Raw genomic sequence first — 14,778 nt, 5'->3', positions numbered from 1 at the left:
GTTATTGGCCGATTTCTCATCATTCCATTTACTCCTGCAGTTTTTTATCAAGTCCTAGGGGAGCCATATATGGAAATGCCCCGCCTGTTTTCCATGCAACGCACCTGAAATGATCACCATTGTTTTCTGAGCCTGCTGATTATTTCAAGCGGGTGTGTTGCATGCAAAACAGGCTCTCGTAGGACCAGAGTGTTGTTATCCTTCAGCTGACTGACACATGTCGTTGTCCCACCAACCTGAGCCTTCAAGTCTCTCAATTGGTCCACGCAGCGGAGGAGAGAGAGAGGGAGGGAGGGAGGGAGGGGGGCGGATACAGGAGGGAGGGAAACTCACGCTGATGGAGCTCCGTGTTTGCACGGGACAACTTTCAACTGGGGTTCACGATTTGTCGTTGACGCTCTTTTGCGGAATATTGGTGTTTATATAAGAAGTGGCAGCGAAGCCCAGAAGAAGTGGATCGAAGCGCACGCACGGATCAGCCAGCCAGCCAGCCCGCTGTTGAGGTAGCAAGCTGTCAAGTACAAAGAGGATGGCGCAATCATCAAGGGATCAAAGACGTGAAGGCTACGGTAACTAAGATGCTCCTCACCGTGTAAATAAAACAAAACAAATCGTCAAAGCACCGGGATTCCCTTTGTCCCCACGTGTGGAGCAGGCTCAACTGAGGTAAGCAACACTCGCTTTGTGTCCGCTTAGTAAATTGCATAACCATTTGTTGTTTCCAAAAAAGCCTTGCTAATTCAATAGTTCAACCTTTCAAAATACAAATCATTTGAAAAAGTTGCACGGGAATACATTTGAAAAGAAATTTGTGCACGCGCGCGCGCGTATATTTACTGTCAAACGGAGCTTTGTCCGGAAAGCCATGCACTCTATTGATTGATGCCGAAAATGTTTTGCATTATACATTTAATGCTACGTTTAAATATTTTGGGTTAGCGTGTTTTGGTGAAGATGTCCAAAAAACTATGTAGCACAATGGCTGTTCATAAACAAACAATTCTTTTTGGGGGTAGCGGGCACGAAGTCACTTAAGTGTGTCTCCATTATCTTTCTTCTTTCATTTTGCCACAAAATATACCTCTGAGTTCCAATTTTTCTTCACAATATATTTGTAGTTGTTAAAACCTGTGATTTCAATCACAATGCATGAGGCATTGTGCGTACACAATGATAATAAATCAGAGATGAGGAATCCGGGTCCAAAGAGTATAAAAAAAAAAAACGGTTTGGCTTTTAACACGGGTGCTTCTACTCTTCTACCTGTCAGTGGAAGCACCTGTGGCTAAAGCCAAAGTGTGGCAAGGACTTGTGGATCCGGATTCCTCATCTGTGCATGATTTATATAGAATGGCCTTTTATTGTCAATTTACAATGCAATTGTATCATGAAATTGGAGAGCTTCTCCCTTTCCAGTGCAAATAAGTATGAAGGAAAAGAAATCCAAACAATAAACATGAAAAAATTAAGAAGTATAACGAATACAAGTATCTTATTTACTCTTTATTGTAACGTTTTTGTTGAACAATGATTGAATCAGGTGATGGCTTGGATGACACGGAGTTCCAACAGACGCAACCAATGTCCACCTTGCGTGATGCCTATTGGCCTTTCACTTTCTGCTTGGTCATGCCTACATTTCTGCAGGCTAAGTGGAATTGACATTTCATGTAGAGACAAATGTGTGCGCGCGCATGCATTCATTTTTGACTGAATTGTGGCCACGAATGCAAACTGGGTGCTCCACAGGAAATTGTAATCGTATCACTGATAGTCAAGGCACATTTTATGATAAAGGGCTGAGTTCTGTTAGCTATCTCTCTCAGATCATTTCATTTTGATAAACAGTATTCGGTCATATGTTCCTTCTAAACTTCTTTTTTAGGGTGTATGAAGTGTGTGTGACATTTTATTTTATTTCTAATTTTTAGTTAACATTAACAGGTTTTGCATTTCCTGATTTTTCATTTAGTATTTTTACTTTTCCTGATGAAGTCATCTATCACAACCAATTTGCAACTGCAATGTTTATGGAAGTCGAGCTGCAGGCTTGGAGCCCGATTTGAATGGCATGGATTTAGAAGCAACAGCAGTCTGATGATTGTTTGAAATGTAGGTTGATCACATGCACATAATCCTCTGCTAACGATGAAGGCTGCGTGTGAAAATGGCATGCACAAGTGCTTATCTTCCATGTTTACGTGGCGACAAACGTGCGAGGCTTTGCTTTGTCAAATGCCACTTTGTGTGTGTGTGTGCGCGTTAGATGGAATCACAAGCGTCAATCAATATGAATGTGTACAATTGATACAAAATGCATCCAAAATAATACAATGCAAATACAGTGGTGTCGTCAAATCCATCCATCCGCCCATCCATTTTTTTCTGCCGCTTATCCACATGCACAAAACATTAGTGTATGTGCCAGTGATTAGAATCTACTGGTTTAAAAAAAATCTTTTTTTTATGTTGACTGAGCAAAGATGTACACGTAACAGAAATGTCTATTTGTTTCTTTGCAATGTAGGTCAGAGGATGGTGAAATAATGAAATGCAAATGAGTTAACCTTTTAGTCAGGAAAATGATTCTCTTCAATATAGTGTGGCCAACGGAAAACAAAGCAATGCATATGATTTTTAACTTGTTCATTCTCCCTTTTTCCAACGTGGGCGGCCTACAGAGGCGATATAGGCGAGTGATTAGCAGGATAGTTTTTTCCCGTGTGTATTATGAATGTCATTTTCCAGTTGAAGGGTTGTTGAGTGTAGCTGTGGCAATTTTGACACTCTTTTAAATTTGACCTTGTTAAATGCCATCTGCATGTCAGCATTTATCTGTTGAACTTCATCGAAATGCTTTATTCATAAATATTGGTAGCATCTGGTGCTTTGTATGCTAAATGGCAATTTACCCATTGTAGGGCACTCATTGAAATTGCTGAATGAAATGATTGGTTTACCATACATGCTGTATGTCATTGATGTATTGTCATTTTTATTTTCGATGTTATCTACACGAGTGAAGCTGTTGTATCCTGAAATTGTAGCCTGAGGGCTGCAAGTGTGTTGACTGCAAACAGTAAAGCAGCAAAGGGTAAGCGTATGCATGAAAGGCTTATCTATACGGCCAGTGACATTATGGATGACTTCATACTTGCGGTACACACTGTGATCGGTCGGCTACTAAGATTCCCTGCTGTTGAAGCTGAATGGAAAAAATCATGACGTTTGACATGACAACTATTTTCATGTATTGCCTAGCAACTGTGACATTTACAGTGGTTATGTTACCTGCACCATACTGAAGACCCATTTTTATTTTTTTTAAATATCCTGTCCCACTGGGCCAGTCAGTCAAAAGGATGCGTGGGCTGCGCTTGTTATCTTCACTCCATTAAACCGATTCACAACTTCGTCTCTATTGATGCATGTGAGCGACCTTGACATGCAGCACAGACCGACCGGAGCTGAAATGTGACAGGGTGCCATGCTCTCCATGTCCAAATGACAGATTGAAAGTGAGGGGAAGCAAAATCACATTCTGGGACTAATTTCATCCTGTTAAAACAAATAGTCAGTGAGAACCCCGAGTGCCCTAACGCGGTTATTTGCATAAAATGAAAGCGTATTTTATCATTTGAGTGTTTTTTTCAACGCCTTGCCGTCCTTTCAGATCACCATGGATGAAAATGATTAAATCTGTTCTTCATTCATTGAGTTACAAAAAAATCATAAGATGGTAGGATATGTGCCGTCTAATGACTAAAACCATTAAGTCTGCGTCAGGTCTCATTAGCTTGCTGATTCATTCTGAGAATGGAGATGACAGCGAGAAAAGAATCCAACTAATTTGCCTGTGATTAAAACAGTCACCGGGAATATGGTCAAGATGGTATTGTTTGAGCGTGCCCACCAAAACACATTTTTAAGAGCCTTCCATTTGCAACAGTAAATCTCATGTTCATTTTTTGCACTGTACTGGATAAGCATTTGTATGGCGTCATCACAATTTGTACTGTACCATCTTTCTTCTCTCGCTCTCTCTGACATGCCATGTGATTAGCATCATATTTTCCTTAACTGTGTTTTTCTATTTGTTTTGCAGGTGTTTATGCGAGGACACCTTGCTAGACAGTGAGGAAAGATGAGAAAGAGCCGAAGTGTCCTCACAGTGTCGCCAAACAATGTAAGACATTCAATCACTACAGTACAGAAAATCCATATTTTCAAAGTCTGATTCATTGGAAAAAAACCCTGACTTTTTAATTGACTTGAAATAATTGTTAATTGCAAGTTCCAGAATACGGCCATGCGCGAGTTTTATTCTCATTCTCATATTCTTCTGTTAATCTTACCGAGTCCGAGCCTTCTTAGCGCAAGTATTTGTGCAACTGAGCCATTAAAACATCCAAAGATAAATGACTTGCCTATAATCCAACCTTAATCCTTTGAGACTCACCGCAGTTCTTTGAGATATTGTGTGAAATCAGAACGTGCCAACCTTTGTGGCTGATGGAGTTTAGAGAAGTCACTATGTCGTGTCAAATTGCCTTTTGCCTCCCACAAAGCTCTAATGTATAATTGCGCAATGTGTCATGTTTACACATCAGCATATGTTCCCCTTTCAAAAATGATCCTGGGTATTTTTAGGACGTGCAGCTGTACTTTGTGCTGCACTCTCCTGTGCTTGTGGGTGTCTAATCATGTTTTTTTGCGGAGAATGTGGGTGTGTATTACTCACTCACTCACTCAATCTCCTGATGCAAGTTTGAAAATATGTGCGTGATAAACACTTTGTTCATTTGTTTTGCATCAACTATTGTGAATGCACTTCCAATTTATTGCTTATCTGAATACAGGGCTATAAAAATGCTTTTCTCATTTTATTTGTATGGTTTCCCATTTCAAATGCTTAAGATCATTAAACAAATGTAATGTGTCATTATAAGACAAATGTGTATGACCTGGGTAAACAAAATGCAGTTCTTTTTTTTTTTAAGGACATACAAAGCTATCTAGTCGTGCGTGAACAAGTAATTCAGGCTTCCATTTCTCTATTCCTGGAGACACCTACACTCACTTGCTCCATCCAGCACGCACCCAAACAAGCCATTGAACTGAATAGAAATATGATAGTTGTACATTTAAAAAAAAAAAAAAACTCAATCACTAATAGTTTCCACTAATTGTCCAGGATCCTCTTCCACAAACACCTTTCTTTTTCATCCCTCCCTGTTTGACATCTGACTTGAGCTTGGACATCTGCTCTGCACAGTTGTCAGCAGCTTCCTGCTGAGGTAATCGGGCTTGTATTTACAAAAACCGTAATACTCTCAGATCAGAACAGAACCTGGGTGTCTGGCATAAATGATCAGCCAGTATTATTATGCATTTGGCACCAGCAGTGCAAGCAAACGTTTTAGTTGATTGGGCTGTAAATACATATCCTGTGACATTATTTACATAACGTGGAAACATTTATTTGTGTGTGGCTCATAAAATCGTTCCTGAGAGACAATAGAGGAGAAGATGTAATCTGTATCTCATTGTGTTGTTAGCACTCCCTGGACAACAAACACAAAAGGGTTGTGCATGTAAAGCAAAGTCATAAAAGTGCCTTCAGCAAAATTGGCCCTTTTATGTTCAAGCATCAGACTAGCCAAATGTATCAAATGTCGCCGCATGTTCTGCTCTCCAGAGAAAGTGGCCAATTTATTTTCTCGTCACAGGCAAGGGGGGCTCTGTCTGTCAGTCCAGCATTGACTCAGAGGCCACACCCTGAAGACGCATGAGATTCTCACTTTTCTTCCCCTACCCTAGCAACTCATCCATCCATCTAGCAATCTTCCTGACCACTCTTGATCTTTTTCCTCTCAATGGCTCTTCCAGGTGCCATTTTCTCGGCTCACCTCGTCGTCATTTCCTTCCCGTGACAAAATGGCAAGTGTTTGGGGTCGCTGAGCCTATACGTGCCCTGAGATCTGACAAGAACGTGTTCTCGAATCTGAAATACATTTGAGATTTGAAAGCATCTAATTGTTCTGCCCGTTCATTAGACATTGCCGGCGTAAGATATAGTTGTGATACCAAATTTGGTGAGATTGAATCATTCATCACAGTGATGGCACCTTTGATGATTTCATAAGCAACCAGTGGCCATCAGACAAAATGAAATTCACTCCATCGGTCTTCACCTTCTTTGGTCATCTCCCTCAGAACAATGTTCTTTTCAAACCCCAACAACCCACCCTTGAGTGAATATTAGTTCTCAAGTACATCCCTACTCTTAAGCATAGCTATAGCGCCCCTCAGTGGGAAGACTTATGACATGCCAAAAAAAAAAATGTAATGAGCGCTATCTAAACTTCATGCAACCTCATTGCTTGATCTCTCTTTTTTTTCAGGATGGCAAAGAGGTGTCAGATTGTTGCCTCAGCGAGTCTTTTACGTCCCCGACATGCACGCTCGGGGTGGACCTGCGCAGAGGCCGCAGGCGCTTATCTGGCAACCTGCAGCTGCCACCGTTGTCCTGGCGTCAGGGGGAGAGGGCCCGGACACCAGACAATGAGGTCATGTCTCGGCCCACCTCATTACCTTTTGGAGCCCCTCCCAGGATAGACATCACGCCTGTTGATGGCGAATGGTGAGTTCATTTTTTTTTGGTAGACTTGAAATGAGCAAATATGTCTTAGAAGATGCATGCTATGTAGTTTAAGTTTGCGTCTCCATACATTACGGTACGTTTACTCTATTGGGCTTCAAGAGGTAACCAACCCATCAAGCAATATTGAGATTTGTGCATGACTTTGAAGTATTTTACAACTAGAAGAGAAGATTGAAAAATGCCACTGTCAGCCTAGAACTTTGTAAAACGTTGAAAAGTGAATGTAAGAAGCACGTGTTTATTCCAACTATTTGGCATCAATCAGATTGAAATGGTGCTGAGGGTTTTTTTTGTGACTTGCAATGTCACTTTCTACCACGAGAGAGCAGTGAAAACTCACTTTTTTTACATCATCATCATAAAAAGCAGCGTTTACCCCTTCTTGTTACATTATGAATCCTAATTTGGTTTGGAATGAGGACGATGTAATATAAATAATAAGTCTAGGAAAAAGATGTATTTGGCAACCCCCCTCTCCTCCCCGCATCTCTCGGCTTGACTCAGGTCTTTTGAGGATGTGATGACGTCCTCGTTTATGTCGTCATTTCTTTTGTGAGATACAGCTCGGTCCAGTTCGTATTGTTCACGGCAGGCTAGGTGTGTGTTAATCCCTGGCATAGTGACCATCCTCAATTAGGTCCATTTATTTCTCAGTGCACATTGCACACAGTGCATGTGTGCATGTGCATGGCTCCATATCATGTGTGCAATTTTAGTACTTGCCTCTCCTGCTTTTCCACTCCTATTTATTTTAAGTTCTTTATCAATAATCGGAAGGAGAGAGATGGTGGTTATTTTGGCAATCAGTGATTTCTCTTGCTGAGAAACTTAATTGTTTCAAAGCTGAGTGGGCTTTGCAGACTGATTGCTCAAATTATGCAGACATTGGAAGGGATTTGTTTTTGCTAATGAAAATGAATGCTTCCAGTTGAAGCTTTGCTTGTTCTCCCCACTCTCCCTGGGTTTCCTCCCATTATCCAAAATCACAAAGACACTTAGTTGGTCATAGATGTGAATGTGAGCATTTCTCTCTCTCGGTGGTTGTTAAACAACAGAGGACTTTTAGAGAACAATAATGAAAGGAAGACACATTTCAAGGGGAGGAGGGCAAAAACAACTGAAAGCTTTAAAACAAACAAACAAGTAGACTCCAAAAATACAGTAGCGTAGTAGGCCCAAATGTTCAGTTGACTTTCTGAGAGCAGCAATGAAGATTTATTTGGGAAAGCACACTCCTAGAATGACTTTTATAGTCGTGACTTGAACTGAATGTGGGTTCATCCTAATATTAGACCAACGTCAAGGTGTGTGTGTGTGTGTGTGTTTATGAATACAGCGTTTTAATGCGTGTCTTATTTCAAAGAACTTTTTTCTACCATTGCATTGAAAAGCTTTTTTTTTTCCAAAATCATCTGCCCTTTTGAGACCTTTTGTGTTTCAGTTCCAGATACCCATTAAGCCTTAATCGCTTGTGCAAATATTTTTTTTTCTTGGCCTACACTTGCCGCTCCCCTGCCTCGCTAAAGGTTACGACATCATCAGAATGAGCACAAATCCCCTGAAAAAAAGCATAAATAAGCCCGACAACCTGTTACCGAGCATGGCAGCTTGTCGTCACTCCAGCGGCCAGCCAATCATTTGCAGCGGAGGCGCGGCTTGCGCTCGCTGCGTTGCGTGCCCGCTCTCATCCCCGCACTTGCGCGTATCCTGAATGAAAGAGCAAGCGAAGCGTGTTGTGTTGCGCTCGCTCGCTCGCCACTCCGCTTGTGAAAGTGACGCTCAATCTGACTCGGGGCTCTGCATAGTTGGAATCACAGCGGGCGTGCCTTCGGGGACCTCTGAGCTCTTTTCCCACCAAGGAGGTCAGTCGAGGAAGAGTTGATGGAAAGAGCAGAGCAAGACAGGAGGAGGCAATTCCAAGCCCCTTTGAAATTTTTATAAGGGAGCTCTCCAGCATCAAACTGCGTGGATGGACTGCCAGAAAGAGTTTGAGCCAGAGTGACACGTACAGAAAGACAGCAAGGAGCAACTCATGAGTCATCCTGGTCGGTTGGAGGGAAAGAAGCAGCAGCAGCAGCGGCAGCAAATTGTTGTGTCCTCCAAGGAGTTGGATGTAATCCTGCTTGCTGTGTGTAGATGAAAGGACGAGCAGCAGAAAAGCACATTGCAGCAGAGAAAGGGAGTGGGCATGACTGCTGTCTGGCTAATCCCTAAAGCACGGAGGAAAAGCAACCCCAAACAACGCAAAGCCACTTTCTGCTGCATGACTTGTATCTAGCTCTAATCAAGAGGAAGACTAAACCTGCTTTCTCGGAGCCGCTGACTTTGAAGCCAAATTTGAAAGTCATCCAGGCCACAGAGATGTCCTCAAACGAGCTGAGCGTGGAGATGGACTCGTGCATTCGGACGTTCAAGGAGCATATGCATTTAGAACTGGAGCCTCCCAAGGTGGTGGGAGGGAAACGGGGCGCCACGTCCCCCAAACTTTCCCCGCGGAGCTCGCCCAGGCTCTTCCGGAAGCTGATGGTCAACAAGAGCATCAGACAGAGGCGACGCTTCACTGTCGCTCACACCTGGTAAGCAAATGGCCACAAGAAACTAAATGATGGGCAAATTGGGTCGAATTGAGAGAAAGATTGCCTGAGATAAGGGAGTCCACAAACAAATGCGGGGGAAAGACAAGTGGAGCAAATGTACACGCACAACAAGTCAAGAAAAATGGAGTCAATAATCTTCCATATAACAGATCATTCCGATTTAAATGAGAATTTCCAAGTAAGACCAAACTAAAGAAATGACACCTGTCTGGTGATGTGCCACTGGGATGAAAATGATGTCATCTAATACTACAAATCAGATCGAGACTTCCCTGTCCTCTATTTGGATCTCCATTTGCTCATGACCTCGATGCATTTTATTTTCTTGCGCACGAATCGGTTTTAGCTGGTTGCGTTTGCTGCATCTAAGCGTCAATTTGAACCTGTAGCCCGACTGACTACTAGACATGATATGTAGAGCACATGATTTGCCTCGGCATTAACTTCTTCCATCCTCAGATCCTGACTTTATGAATGGATGGATGGATGGCTTTGGCGTTTTCTATTTTTGGCATTTTCACCCCACCCCCATTGCTTTTTCTGCAGTTAGCTGCTGCTGCCACCAGTGAGAACGCGAAGGGAGTGTTTGCTGGGTTATGCAATGTATGGATTAGTGGCATGGGGGTGGGAGGGGGGGGGCTGTCTACTTTTCAGCCTCAAGGTGACTTTTGCCCTTGTAAAAAAACAACAACATCCACAGTTTGAAGGGGATAGCATAAAACAAAAGAGCATATGACCAAGTGGGCTCGTCATTGCAAGGGAAGGGACGGACGGACGGATGATGTGCGTAGAAAGGAAATGAGTCCAGATATGAATCTGTATCCACAAGCTGCACTGTTTGGATGATGGAAAGGAGATAACATGCTCTGCTCTCTGTGTTTTTGGTTTTTTTTCTTTATGGAGATCGTATGCCTTTGCTGACTGTGACACCTTATACACATGTGTGTGGGGGGGGGGGGGGGGGGGGGGATTCATGTACATGCATGTGTAGAATTATGCATATTGGCGGAACGCTATGTTAGGTCTTTTGAGTCTTCTGTGTGGCTCTGCTCTCAGCTCCCAGGGACTCGTATCGCTTTATCTCTTCTTGTATAGCCTGTTTCTGAGCTAAGCGGGATTTGTGGGGGGGTTGGGATTCATGTACGAGAGAATTTTTCTTTAAAAAAAACTCATGCTACCGGTAGGTACCCTTTGTGTTTACTCCTGAATTGCTCCACAGTTTATGAGCTTAAGTTTGGCATGGAACAGCACAACACATTAACTGGCGCCAGTTTGGCCAATTAACAGTCTAAAATTCCCTTAAGTGCATCTTTCTGTAACTGAAAAGACAATCAAATTGAAGTAAACACACATTGAGTCCAATTCTAAAAGGGATGAAATACAGAAGTACACGTTTCACCTTTATAGGCAATCCAGTATTATTCAACAGCCTATTCCAGTCACATCAATATTATGGCTTCCCTCAGAGGTCCACTTACAATAGAACAAAAGCAGACGTGGGAATTGTAGAAATCATTTTGCGGACGAGCAAGCTTCAAAAAAAAAGAAAAGAAAAGATGGGACCGAGAACAGATAGAAGTGTCCGTCTGTGGAGTACACTCTAATCAATGGAAATATTTTGGAGGCTCCTCGGCCTACTAAATGGGTTTAAGACCAATTAAGACCGCAAATCGTCAACAAATAATCAAGAATATATTAAAGTTAAAGTTAAAGTTAAAGTCCCAATGATCGTCACACACACATCTGGGTGTGGTGAAATTTGTCCTCTGCATTTAACCCATCCCCGTGTGATCTTAATCCATCCCCTGGGGGAGAGGGGAGCAGTGAGCAGCAGCGGTGCCGCCGGGCTCGGGAATCATTTGGTGATCTAACCTCCCAATTCCAACCCTTAATGCTGAGTGCCAAGCAGGGAGGCAATGGGTCCCATTTTTATAGTCTTTGGTATGACTCGGCCGGGGTTTGAACCCACAACCTTCCAGTCTCAGGGCGGACACTCTACCACTAGGCCACTGAGCATATTGACATGTCTTTGAACTTTGAACCCAGACATTTTCGAGCATTGGAGTCAGTTATGGATTTGCCTTGAAGCAAGTCTGTCGTTGCTATTGCTTATGCTAACATGATTTGTCCCATGTGAACTCCTGACCACTGGCACTCAGACAATGAGTGTTCTGTTTGAGCCACTCAGCTGTTCCCCTGTCTGTCTGTCTGTCTGTCTGTCTGTCTGCCGGTCTGTCATTTTTACGCTCTTTGTCGTCTTCTGTGTTTTTTGTTTTGCTCTCAGTCTGAGGCTTTCTTTGTGCAACTTCCACACTCGATCGACACTGCCTGGGTTGAGTGTGTGTCTTTGTTTCTGCCGGGAGGCTTTCTGCTTTCTTTCTGCTTTTGTAATCCAAAGCACCACATGAGTAAATGTTTGATGGGCGGGCGGCTAGCTGAGGCGTATAATTGCTCTGTTTTCCACTCCCACAAAAAGCATGTCAAGACAGGAGAAAAAGAAACTAAAGGAAAGTAACCTCGCTATATCGCAGGAGCGAAGGAGAATGCTGATTTTTGTTATAATTGGAATTGCCAGCGCGAGATGGCAGCAGCAAACCTTTATGTTATTTAGTTATTCATGGGCAATCACAAAGTACAATATTGTTGAGTACATTTTCCCATCCAAAACATTTTCTTGCTGTTTTCTGGTGGAAGGGATCAGCGACATTTCCATTAACTTGGATAGGGAGCGATGATCCGAGATATCAACCGTTTGACGTACGAGCATGATCAAGGCAAATGAAACATGTCGCCATTGCTTGAATAAATGGCAACATTCAAGTAAGTGTGACTTGAACTTTGCTTTGCTTTAGTTGTTATCAGAATATATAACGGTGAAAAGGTTTTTGACTTCCTTTTAATTATCTGGGCTAGTTAATTAAAAACACATTTGGATGAGTTGACCATCATATTGGCTCAATCCACCGCACATCATCTTACTTAATGAAGTGAAACATAAAACGTCCTTCCACCTGCACCACCACCATCCTCATCTTCTTCCTCTTCTTCAATCTCCTCTCATGACCTGGTTCAGCACCCTCCATTTCTATCTGCTGCTTCCTCGCTGTGCTGAATCAGCCAAGCACAAAGTTAACTATTAGGGATGGCTGAGGGCGCGTGATGACTCTGTGTGTGTGTGTGTGTGTGTGTGTGTGTGTGTGTGTGTGTGTGTGTGTGTGTGTGTGTGTGTGTGTGTGTGTGTGTGTGTGTGTGTGTGTGTGTGTGTGTGTGTGTGTGTGTGTGTGTGTGTGTGTGTGTGTGTGTGTGTGTGTGTGAGAGAATGCATTCCCATGTCTGTAATGTTTATGATTATCTTGGCAACGATTGGCAAAAACACTTGTGAGCATGTTTCAGTTTGACACGTCAATGAAGCACATGGCACATTACATTTGTGTTCATTTCTTCAAATATTTCTCTTGACTGCTGGCTGTATTTATCGACCCTGCACAACTGTTTCAAAGTTCAGCGCAGAAACAAAGTGTTTGCATGGCCACTGAATTAAGGGAAGACTTTTGTTCCCTTCTGCTGCGGCTATAGAACATATTGTAGCATATATATATACTTCAAGTGCTGTCACTCCCAATCCAAGTGACGGAGTGGATCGGTCCCTCACTTTACTCTTGCCCTTTTTGTGCTCTTCTCTGCTATGTACTGCAGAGAGAAGCAGGAATTTTACATGCTGATGTAAAAAAGAAAAAAAACCCCACTTTGTCCAGTCGTAGAGGCTTAAATAATACATTGCGAGATTGTGTCTCATGTATCACTTTGTCTTCTCAATTACGTAACTGACGTGAACTTTGGTTAATATTCCGTCAAGCTCACGGATATGAAGACTCGTGCTTTTTCCAATCTCCAAACAGCTGACTTTACCCTGACTGGGTAATCCAAGTCATGAAATAAAAAAAATAAAAAAATATATATATTGACATTAACTGAAAAGAAAGTGCAACATCAACCATCTTCTTGGAGCTAATTCTAATGTGCACCAATGCAGAAGTGAGGCAAGATCTTCATTATTCATCTCCTTATCTGATGGAATGAAGTGCACGGCGCGACTGGAGCAGAAACTCCAGCCATTGTTTCTGCTATGCTCGAATCGATAAAGTTCGGTCGAATTTGATTCTTTTTAAATTGACCACAGCAAATGTAACCATTTCAGCATGGCTGCTTATTTCAAAGGTGTACGCAAGCCTTCGCCTTCGCCTCGCCCAAAGTCAACTTGGGGGGCGCCGCTTATTTCATCTGCCTTTGCATATACCTGTGTGTGTTTTTGTCACATGCGTGCGTGTATGCTTTCAATGACTGCTTCTGCATGCACTTGCTGTCTCTTTGACTCATTGTCACAATGACCCTTTGGGGAACCACCACTCAGATTCTTAGTGCGATGCAGTGTGCATGTTCATGTGTGATCAAGTGAGTACAATTGGATTTGAAGTTTGTGCCGTGCGTGTTTGTGAGAGCAAAAACGTACATTAGACTTGCTAAAATTATTGTCCCAGTATATTCTATGTGTAAATATGAATGGAAATAGTTTTCTTTTTTTTTCTTTTTTTTTTATTGTGAATAGGTTGTATATGGCACCTTTGTCTTTTTTTGTAGACCTTTTATATTTTATATATTTTTGTATTATCATGTTTCATTATCCGGATGATCCAGTCTGTAAATAAATTATTATTATTATTATGATTATGATGTTGTTGTGGTAGTTTGACAAGTTGGGGACTAATACAAAGTGTTGGAATAAATGTCTCCAAAGAGCTGTGATCATCATGGAATGTGACATTTGAAGGATTTCTTCTTATGTGTCAGTTTTACTTAACCTTGAGCGGAGATGACGTGCAAAGTAACCTACTAAGGCTCTACGACTATTTATCCTGCTCTTGGGCGGCCAAGAAAAATCCTGCAAATCCCTAAATCTGTCATTGGTGTTGGCAACAAATCAGTAGATTAGACAGTAAAGGAGCAACGAAGGTTACTGAGCAGTCCGACCGCATGATGGAGATTCTCCTTCAGCACCTCTAGTGTCCTTGTCTTTGATTATAAGAATCCTACTGATGAATAAGTCTGCACCACCCCAGAAGATTTAATTAGAGAGTTGTAGATAGAAGTATTTTCATTGAGGGACTCCCAAGTGTATGGGGGACCCTCCGTACATTGATCATTTATTAAAAGACGTCAGTGTGGGCACAACCAATGGCCATGGATCCCAATTTGTCGGATTTGAGTCTCTAAAGTCTGCAATTGATGACTCATAATGAGGACCAGCTTTATATATAAAAAAAAAAAAGAAAGACAGATGAACGTGGCTGTTAGAGCCTGTGAGATCCAGATTGATGGTTTAATGAAAGCCTCAATGGGGCAAAGGTTATTTTGAATATGTTAATAGTTTGCAATGATCTCGAGGTCATCTGTTTGCAACCGGATTAAAACCGAGGGGCTGCTTAGCATAATGTTTATGATAATGCTAATGCATTGTCC

At 42.2% G+C, this 14,778-nt stretch overlaps 1 protein-coding gene across 3 annotated transcripts in view; it reads left to right on the top strand.

The window, feature by feature from the left end:
• The first annotated feature begins 554 nt into the window (after positions 1 to 554).
• pde4ba (phosphodiesterase 4B, cAMP-specific a) overlaps positions 555 to 14,778 on the top strand; it is a 49,291-nt gene continuing 35,067 nt past the window's right edge. The window contains exons 1-3 of one of the 3 annotated variants that reach the window (XM_037248985.1): positions 555 to 666; positions 4,106 to 4,186; positions 6,405 to 6,643. In XM_037248985.1, the coding sequence (XP_037104880.1) occupies positions 4,145 to 4,186; positions 6,405 to 6,643 (281 nt within the window). In that variant the 5' untranslated portion in view covers positions 555 to 666; positions 4,106 to 4,144. Of the gene's footprint in view, positions 667 to 4,105; positions 4,187 to 6,404; positions 6,644 to 8,363; positions 9,241 to 14,778 lie in introns of those variants that run through there. The other 2 variants (XM_037248986.1, XM_037248987.1) reach the window with 2 other exon arrangements.

The sequence above is a fragment of the Syngnathus acus genome, chromosome 4 (assembly GCF_901709675.1).
Source record: "Syngnathus acus chromosome 4, fSynAcu1.2, whole genome shotgun sequence".
Classification (NCBI taxonomy): Eukaryota; Metazoa; Chordata; class Actinopteri; order Syngnathiformes; family Syngnathidae; genus Syngnathus; species Syngnathus acus.
The sequence above is the reverse complement of the archived record's forward strand: the minus strand, read 5'-3'. Positions and strand labels throughout refer to the sequence as shown.